The 10,352-nt window shown below is 41.5% G+C and overlaps 1 protein-coding gene across 1 annotated transcript; it reads right to left on the bottom strand.

Moving 5' to 3' along the window:
• Positions 1–7,435: 7,435 nt before the first annotated feature.
• On the bottom strand, positions 7,436–8,452 carry XCR1 (X-C motif chemokine receptor 1). The gene has a single exon (XM_032180818.1). The coding sequence runs from the start codon at positions 8,450–8,452 to the stop codon at positions 7,436–7,438; it is 1,017 nt and encodes a 338-aa protein (XP_032036709.1).
• Positions 8,453–10,352: the final 1,900 nt, after the last annotated feature.

The following is a 10,352-nucleotide window of genomic DNA, read 5'->3' as shown; positions in this document are numbered from 1 at the left end:
TGCGGCGGCACCGGGACGGGGCCTGGCCGGAGAGGAGGAGGAGGAGGAGGAGGAGGGGAAGGAGGAGGAGGAGGCTCGGGAGAGGCCGACAGTGTGAAAATGGAGGGGTTTAGAGTGTGTCCCGGGGGGGTTGTCGGCGCTGTCCGCAGCGGCTGCAGGCTGCGGGTGGTGTCTGGTACTGTCAGGCAAAGTCGCCTGTCAATAAGTGTAATTTGTACAAAGTACTCACTGTCACTTTTACTACAGATCAGTATTTTTGTTTGTTTGTGCATGCAGTTTGTCTGAGTCCGTACCAGTTCATCGTGGTCTTTGCACGGACAGCTGAAGTGGATCTGAAAGTCGTGCTCGATACAGCCAGCAAGCAGCAGATTTCCCCTTTCTGGCCCTGCTGAGGACACAAAAACACTTCCCACAGCTGTAAGGTGTAGGAGGCCTCGTAACATAAGAGACTGGGAGAACACGGGTGTGAAACTGGAACCTAAGATCACTTCCTAACGTGGTGCTTCCACACCTCGTAGCCCAGCATAAGCTTCTCCTTCCACAACCAGTCCATTGCTACTCTTTTTTTTTTTGTTGTTGTTGTTGTTCTAACTTGTACCCTTCACTAACCCTTGATTCTCTGAAAAGTTTCTTTCGCAGTGTCTGAAGCTGGCTACAGTGTTTTAGTATTTGAAAGGTACTGGAAAATAAGTTCTTTTCCTTTTTTTTTTTTTTTTTAATTATTATTATTTTTTTCATTATCATCTTGATAAATAAACGACATTAAATAAAACTTGTGATCAAACAGTTTGTCATCAATTCTTGCCACAGCACTTGTGATTATATTAATGTCATAAACTTTAGCTTTGGCAGCCATACAATCAAAGCATCCTATTTTCAAGACTGTAAGGAAATAAATGGTGGATGTAGTCACTGACATGCCTCCATTCTTCTCATTTTTTTCATCCTCAACCTAAGGATGACTAAGTGACCTTGAAGTTTTGGTGAATAGCCTTCACCTAAAGTATGATTTTGAAAAGCTTGAAAACATTTTAACGTCCTCAGAAATGCAGGTTATGGGGCTAAGCATGTTTTGGGCACATGACTCATGAAATGCAATGGGATGTCTTACATTGCTCTGAAGCAACATTCAGGCTGACTTCTCAGCATGCTTTGCCGCGTCATGCAGTACACAACCAGGAGCATCTATTGAAAACAAATGTTTGTTTTCCATTGATCAACAGGCAACTGGGTCTTCCAAAAGTAACCTCAGAATTATTTGTTGCAAATAACAATTAATCAGATCCCAGATAATTTCAGTGCAGTGGAAGTTTTACATATTTTCAAAAAATCTGTGTGTAGTTTAATTTCGCACATATAAAGAAGTAGAATGGATTACCCCTGCTTTTTAATTATGTAGTGGCAAGCTACTTGGAGAAGTATTTAATTATTAACATTACTTACTGAATTACGATCTGTTTATACAGACAGCAGTGTCTACGGAGAAAAGCACCCTGTTTCCAAAAAAGTCCATGGCTGACCAACACTTCCTTAGGATTTTCTGCATATTCTAATTTCTTAGCAACAAACAAGTTTCAAGGTTTTTGCTTTTTGGAAGCCTCCCCAGAAAAATGAATGTATTTTCTGCTCAATTTATGTAGTTTATTTTTATTTTGAGAAAATCTATAGATTAACTTCTTTATAAACTATGATGAGCTGGATGGGAATTATTGTCAATTTTACTATCCCAGGAAAGGTCATGTCAGTCACAGCAGCAAATGGAAAACCTTTGTTGGGAAATATCTTTTGACTAGTTGTTGGAATGCTATGAAAGTAATTGTAAATATATTCCATAAAGGTACATAACTCAGTAATTAAGGATCATGAAGCAATCATGCAGTATCCTTTAGGTTCTGTTCCATATGGCTGAAACGTAGGTCAAAATAACTATATAAAGGCTAAAATCAACTGCTGACATCGAAAGTGGAGCTTAGATCTAATGCTAGCTGCAATTCTTTTACACAGAGTGATTCTGCAAACACAATTTGAGCATGATTTTTTATTTTTGTTTTTGGTGGCACTGGAAGCCATTTCTGTACACGATTTGCAAATAAATGTAGCTGCCTTTGGTTTTAATGGTGCATAAATTTGCATAAAGGTGCTCTTTTTATGTGGGAAGAGTTTCCTCTATTGAGGCAAGCCAATTCACACTGTCTAGCTCATCATAAAGTCAAATTACACACTGTCATCAATCATGTCATGCTGACAGCAGTTTGGTGCCTTGTTGGCTAGAGGAGATCTTTATTAAACCCTGTTAACTAACTGGGCTCCATCAGACAACCAGGAAAATTGTTTCCTGTGGCTATTATATTCTGCGAATACTTCATAGTGGTCTCTGAGTACATGTCTGCAGAATGCATCTGTCCATCTTTCTGAGATTGCTGTTGTATGTACTACATGTTCATATTATTTTTAAATCATTAATTGATATGTAATAGCTGGGGAGGGTTTTGCTTCCACTAGGCACTTGAGGTATTTCATGAGGGTAACAAGTTCCCAGCTTCCCTGGTCACCCTCAGCGGATTAACATACCATTGTAGCTAGACTGAACAACACGCTGCTGTTCATCATCAGAGACTTTCTGTGACTGCAGGGAGAAAGCTTTGGAAGCTCATTTTTGCGTTTGTTTGCATTTTGCTTTGCGTTCCGTTTTGAATAGGTGGACAAAGAGAAAATGATTATAAATAGGTGTCAAGATAGGAGCCGGCAAAATAAAAACAGCAGAGCTCTGGAAAACCTCTGCAAGCAAATTTGGCATTTTGGACAAGGTGGCTGAGGGACTTGGAAGAATACTCTGCTTACGTATATCAGTTGAGCTTCTGAGCCTGCCACCTGGCACATTGGAATTAGGAGCTATCGCTGCTCAGAACTGGCTGCATTTCACCCCCGTGTAAATAAAGTGAGGTACCAAGATTTTGAATTGATTTAGTGCTGGCTCAGCTGAATCAGCAATGGTACAGAAGAGCCAGGACACAGACTTTGGACTGTGCACTTTAAATGAACTAGAGTCTTCTGCCCACGTTTAGATGTGTGGCCCATGGATAAAGGCTTTGGACATTAAGAGCTGGTTAAGATGTCTGGAAGGATGCAGCCATCAAGAAGCAGAACTTAATCTCAGAAAACAGCATTATTTGGAGGACAAAAACAAAAGTATTTTGGATTTGATATCTCAAAAGTTCCTCAATATGGAGTGAGTACTCCACTCCCAGAACTCCTCTGTCATTTTTAGTTCTTTGCTTCATTCCAGCAGGGTCTCCAGTCTTAAACTGCTCTTCTGATTTCAAAACAAATATACAGATATTCTCTGGACATTTATAGAGCCTAAAGCTCCTGTCTAAAAATGCCCATGATCTGTCAGAAGGGGCTGGTTTCCTTTCAGACCTCTCCCTTTCATACAGTACCTATCGAACCTTTGCAGTAAAGCGTACTGGTCCTATATGCAGCAGGGATTTCTTGTTTATATGCCCATGAATGAATCTTTCCAGCCACTTCCTTACCTACATACAAAAGCAAAATAAGACCTCTAAGTAGCGTTATTTATTTATTTATTCATTTTTAACAGGCATAATCTCAGCTAGGAGATCAGTCACTTCCATGACATATTCATTGCACAGGTCGGTGGAGGCTTTGGACAACAAAACCTAACTTTTCAGTTTTGAGTTTTGTATTCAGTTACCCAGAAAATGCTGTTGTTCAGGTTGAATCCTACTCAAAAACGAATTTGCAGTAACTTTTGCTTGGTTTAATATTTCTCCAGCAGCAAATTATAAGACCATAGAGTAGTTTAGGTGTGAAGGGACCTCTTGAGGTCTCTGTTCCATCTTCTTGCTCAAAGCAGATGTAATGAAATGATGGTGCTCAAGGCTGTGTCCAGTCAATTCTTGAATACCTCCAAGGACAGTGATCCCACCACCTTTCTGAGTCTCTGTTACAGTGTTTGACTACAGCTGTAAAGAAAAAAAATGCCTTTAGCTAACTGGAATATGCTAGGTACCAGTTTAAATCTGTTGCTTTTCAATCCCATTGTCATGAAGCTTTGTTATAAAGCAATCCCATTGTTATCTCCAAGAAGAATCTGGCTCCATCTTCTCTGTATCCTCCAGTCAGGAAGCTGCAGACATCGTGTGCTGTTCCCTGAGCCTTCTCTTCCTAAGGCCAGATGAACTCAGCTCCCTCAGCCTCTCCCTGTCCATCACATGCTGCAACCCCCAAGTGGCTTGGTGGCCTCCCCCAGACTGCCTCCAATATGTCTAAGACCTGGTGTTCCACCCCTTTTCAGATTAATTAAGAAATGAATAATCATCTTGTTTGCAAAACTCGAATAGTTTTCTGTGTGGCTAGCTTTACCAGGTTCTATAGTCTTTCACCACTAACAATCCTACGTGGTGAAGGTGAAATGCAGAGAAAGACTGCTAGTGGCAGTCCCTTCCCATGCGTAATTGCTGTGAGATGACTTCAGTGTTCATTGTGTTTTTAACGTGGTTAGGATTCTTTATGTGAATACATGGGCCTGTGGCTCACTAAAATTTGGTCTGCTTAGGAGTGGGTGAGTTCATCTCAAGAACAGCTCTGTGCTGGTACGTGAAGTACTGGTGGTTACGTTCCTCTTTTATGGTGATGCAAAACTAGTCTCCATAGGTCATCTTTACTGGTACTTCTTATGGTCTGTTCTCGTTTTGACTGACAGCAAGCTTACACTAATTTCCTTTCTAATTTTTGTACTTACTTTAGTTTTGCTTCCTGAAGAACACACAGGCGTCTGATTGGTATAGAAAGCATTAGTCAATCTTCTCTCCATTTAACACAGGGCCTTCCCCTTTCGACACTGGATGAGCAAGAGCATTTCAAACTGCTGAGTAACCATAAGAAAAAGACAAAATAGAATTTTATTGGTGATTTTAATAGCACTGTTGGTGCTTTCAAAATACTGAGTTATAGAAGGAGGCATCTTTGTTCCTGATCAAAATACCCCCAGAAATAAGCAGCTCATGCCAGGCTTTGTCCAGCACATTGCACCCATTTATGAGCCTGGTGTCTGACCCTCGATCAGAGGTAAAATTATCATTGATTTTTAGTGGGAGCAGGATGATTTTAAAAATGTGTAGATTTTAAGATTTATAATTTTACTTAAGGATGTACATTAGACTTGGAAAGGATTGGTTCAGTTACCTGCCCTACCCCTTACCAGTGAGGATTTTCCCCTGCTGGCAGATTATTGACAGATAATAATCCCACAGCTTCATGAAACTGGGGGCTCTGATGGTTTATGGCAGTGATGCTCAGTTTTGTGTGGGCCTTACCCCTGTGCTCCAGGAGATGGTGGAGTGAATTCTCCTGGAAGCCAAAGAGCTGTGAACAAATAATGTTTGTGGCTAATACTGTTTAACATCTCCTTCAGCAACCTTAATGACAGGACAGGGTGCTCTTTCAGCAAGACCTAATTGCTCTTTTCCACTATGCAATGGGGGCCGTAGAGAAAAGAGATCCAGACTCTTAGAGGAGTGCATTTAATGGGCAAGAGGGAGCAGCACCAGGTTACAGCAAAGGAAATTTTGTTCATGTAAAACAAAAAAAATCCACCATGAAAATGGTTAAGCACTGGAACAGGGGACCCAGAGTAGTTTTATGCAATCTGTTCTTGGAGCTTTTCAGAGTTTGAACAGACAAGGCCCTGAGCAGCCTCATCTAACAGGGACAACAGCATGCTGTGAGCAGGGTGGGGGAGTGGCTGACCTCCAGAAGTCTCTTGCAAGCTAAATGAATCTATGAAAATACACAATTTTTCAATTGAAAATACCTCAACTTTAATAGGTAGTTACTAAAGGCAGAGAACAAAGGTAACAGCGTAATATTCAGTTGAATTTCAGACTGTTTATTAGTACCACTTCATTATAGCAGGAGAGGAACTCTCCACATGCTGAGTTACTTGGGCAGCAGTAGGCAGCAGTACAATTGGATAATATTCAGCATTCCCTTTACATATTCAGATATACTGTAACAAAATATGCTCAAGCTACAAACGTTTAAATAACTTGTTAAAAACTGAGCAGAGTAGGACTGTTTACATCTCTTGTGCTTCAGTTATAATTCTTGACTTTTTTAGATAAGTATGAAAAGTCCTGACAATAAAAAAATGAGGTTAGTGTAGCTCTAGGACAATGAGTTGAATGACAGTTTGTTGAAATGATGTAAGTGCATGAGACCTTCTTCCACTCACTGCTGCAGCATTTCCCCCTCATAGAGTTTTGCTGGTATCCACGAAGTACTCCAGGTTTACAAATGCAGAAGAAAAATGCGGAATCCTCTGTCCTTCAGTAGGCTGTCTCTTCAAAGTTGAAGATACTGAGTTCCAGTGCAAAGTCTTTTGAAGTGCGTAAAAGCAATCATATTCATTTCAAATGTTTCTTATCCCTTATCAGAAAGCAAGAGCCAAAGTCTGGTCTCCACTCCGACCAGATGAATGGCAACTTCCACCCTTCCGTGGTTTGTCTGAACACAAGTGAGTTCCTTATGGGATTAATGAATAGCCTTATTTTTACTTTTTAAGTTTTAGGCAATTATGGTAGTATTGGGATAGTATTTACCTGTTCAGAGAGGCACATCTGATGATAAGGGACAAGATATGATCAATTTGTTCTGGCAGCTAAACTGAAGCACAAATCAGAAACTGTGGGCAAACCCTAAGAAGACTATTTGGTTGTGTCATGTATGTTTGCCCCATTTACTTTTCCCTAGGCATTTTTCCTTCCAGATAGTTCTGATACAGGATATCATAGTACAGGCATTCCTGAGTTTCTGCTTTTTGTAAACTATACCAAAGCTGAGAAGAATCTCTTGTCGGCTAAGATGGCTGCCAAAAAAGCTGAATTGTTACTTAGAACCATTGTCAAACTACTGGTTGGTGAAATCTTTACACTAAGCTAGTTTTATATACATTTGCTTATCAATAGGTAAAATAACATTTACACACAGAGAGAACCAGTGAGCTCAGCAATGACAAACACTGGGAAGCATTAAAAGCCATAGAAATCCTTACATGTCCATTGCTATAATAAGTATTTTAAGGTAGGCAAGAAAGCAATGCGCACTACCATTCATGTTAAGACCTGATGTTTAACTCCCAAAGGAAAAAGCAAACTTTTTTTTTTTTTTTTTTAAAGAAAAATGTAAATATGAGAAAATCTGTCTCACAGTGCAAAAAAAGCATAAAGGTAAGACTTACAGACCAGTGAAATCACTTCTCCATCCCACCACAAATACATTTTTATTTTCCATGTTTGCAATGAGTAAATTTATGTCACTTTCTCAAGGAAGTGACTTTAAGAATTAGAGATCATCCACGGCTTTTAAAATCTTAAAGTTTATCCAGGATAAGTGCTACTAGTTAGGTGTCCCTTCAGTAGATGGATGCATCTTCATAGTGAAATTTGCCTTGAGAACAGATCCGGGGGCTGGAAACTTGACTGTTGCCGCAAGGTAAGCGCTGGCTGCATAGACGTATCAAATGTCTCTTGAATTTGACTCCAACAAATACATAAAGCACAGGGTTGAGGCAGCAGTGTGAGAAAGCAATTTTACGGCTGATGTGAAAGGCAAGGTTGGTGTCTTTTTGATACTGACAGCTAGGCGATGGAAAAGTTATCAGAAAACTGAGGATGTTGTAAGGTGCCCAGCTCAGGAAGAAAGCCATCACGATAATAAGGATGAGTTTCACAGTTCTGTGCTTTCTGCGAGATCTTGTTCCTAGCAGAATTATCAGTATCCTCAAGTAACAGAATATAATAACCCCAAAGGAAAACAGGAAGAGCACATTTCTCTGATAAACATCCACCTTTTTCATTTGCCAATCATTGTAATCACAGGTCTTGTACCCATCCACGTTTTCGTGCACTGTGGTGTGCATCACCTCAGGAACCACAATTAAAATGCTGCAAGTCCAAACAACCAAGCTCACCACAGAACCACAGCATTGTGTCGGGGATCTCAAAGTGGAAAGAGGGTTCACGACGGACAAGTACCGTAGAATAGTCATGAGAGTCAAAAAGAAGACACCACTGTAGTAGCCAATGGAGAAAATGGCATTCATTGCTTTGCAGAGGAACTCACCAAAAATCCACCCAAAGGACTGGTCCACTACCCAGAAAGGCAGCATGCAGGAGAATATCAAGTCAGAGACACAGAGATTCATGATGAAGATGTTTGTTAAAGACACAAGGTTTTCATATTTGAATAGGATCCATAACACCAGAGTATTTCCCAGCAGGCTAAGAAAAAATGCCAGACTGTAGATAACAGTAGTGAGATGGGTATAAAACACAAAATAGTTACCCATTTCGCAGACATTGCTTTCATTAATGGGATATCCGTATGAGTAATTGTTATCTGAATAAGCTGGATACTGTTCTTCATCCATTTGGCTGTGCAAACCTCACACTGTTCTCCAGCAGCTACTTCAAAGAATCACAGGAATGAAAGTAATATATTTGAGAAAAGCAACACACTAACATAACACCCACTCTGGATGCTTCTGTTTTAAAGAAGAAAAGAAGCAGTGAAACTATCTTATTTGTCCTAGTCTGGGGAGAGAAAGGAATCATTTCCCCTTATGAATAGAGACTGAACAGGTAGATACTAAAGATTTGCCCTCAAAGCTGCATCAAGATCTTAAATAATTAAGAAGTCAGAAACTAAGATGTTTCTAAATCAATCTGGTCAGTGACAACTGCTAATTGTTAAACCTTTATTATGTGAATGTTGATGGCATAGTTTTTTAATATAAGTATCTCAGGTGCCAAGACTTTCAAATCTGCTACTGTTTTTTAGGTTGTCTGAAGGGTTTTAAATTTCTAAACACTTGACCACGTATGTGATTTTTGTTACTGAGATTCAATGCTGGAGAAACAAAAAGCCATGGAGTTCCAGTACCAACAAAGGCAAGAGCTAAGAACAGGAAAAGCTTCCTTCAGAGTTTTGTCTAGGGATTGGTTGGTATCTAAAAACCTGCACGCTCCGGTGGCAGCGCCCCTGAAATGGGCACTCAGAGCATCGCTGTGGCCTGTTGGTTCTCAGGGGTGTCATAGGAACAAAGCTCACACCACAGGCATTTCTCAGGGCTTTACCTGCCTGCCTGTTTGCTGGTAGGAATGTAACCCCAAGTGTGATGTCTGAAATGGGCCAAACAGCATCAAAAGTTAGTGGGACTCGGAAGATGACATATAGCCTGGTGAACATTCAAGAGTAACATAGTCACAGTGGCCTTGTTTCTTTACACATTGGGCTAAACATATGTATATAGAAAATAAATATTAGTGCCAACCAACGTTTCAAAGTCTAAATTAACATTATCCCAGATGAAGGCTTGCCTGCAGCACTGTCTTTCAATCCTGATTTGACTGAAGCCAGTGACAGACCTGCCACTGACACGAAGGAAACTCAGGCCAAAATTTTTTTGGTAACATTTTAATTTTGGGGTTAGCGAAAGCATTATCCACCTGCTACAGCCAGGAAAAGATACTCGTTGGAGTACCTGCTGTTGGAGGACAGAAAAATTTTTGTCTATGCCAGGGAAGAGAAGCAGGGAGCGCTGCTGGCTCCTAGCAATTGATGCCATCCATGCTCTCAGGTGGCTCTGGTCAGCCAGAGCTTGGCACAGGCAGCACCAGGGACCACTGGGCTGTGGCCACCCGGTTTTGAGGTTTTGGAGGTGAGGGACGTGGGGTGTTTAGTACCAGGTGGCCCCTGAGACAACGAGTGGCCCTGGCACGTTTATCACCAGAGCCACCGACCTAGCAGGGGCCTGAGCCTGTGGCCCTTAGGCTGTGCCGTGCCGCCATCTTCAGGCAGGACGGCAAACACCGCCCGAGGCTCTCATCAGGTTGATCCTTCTCTTCAGCAGTACATGGTCCTGACCATCGTTGTGCCCTGTTCTAGCCCAGGCTGGAGGTCTGGCTCCTCCCTGTGGACTGTCCTAAGGGAGCAGAGAGGCCTCTTTGCAAAGAGGAAGAGGTCCTCTGTGAGCAGTGGTGTTCTGCTCCTCACACCCCTGCTGAAGGGCAGACTGTGCTCGGAGACTGGGTCCCCACCGCCCGTCCTCCTGCTCACTGTCACAAGCTGAGCATCACTTACAAGGCACAGACGGCTGCTTTGCAAAGGTGTTTTGAGACTGTGTCAGATAAAGTGCTAATTTAAGAAAAGGATATGAACCGTTCGGTGTGCTGTCTCAGATCTGGTGATAAGAGGTGGTAATTTTTTTTCTCCAGTCTGAACAGACTGTGTTCATCCTCTGCGACACCACTGATCCTGAGCATGCAGGC

The sequence above is a fragment of the Aythya fuligula genome, chromosome 2 (genome assembly GCF_009819795.1).
Source record: "Aythya fuligula isolate bAytFul2 chromosome 2, bAytFul2.pri, whole genome shotgun sequence".
Taxonomy (NCBI): Eukaryota; Metazoa; Chordata; class Aves; order Anseriformes; family Anatidae; genus Aythya; species Aythya fuligula.
Note: the sequence above shows the minus strand (reverse complement) of the source record. Positions and strands in the feature narration are given on the sequence as shown.

Excerpts from the sequence above, each read along its gene's own strand:
- XCR1 (XM_032180818.1), bottom strand. The coding sequence starts at position 8,452 with ATGGATGAAGAACAGTATCCAGCTTATTCAGATAACAATTACTCATAC.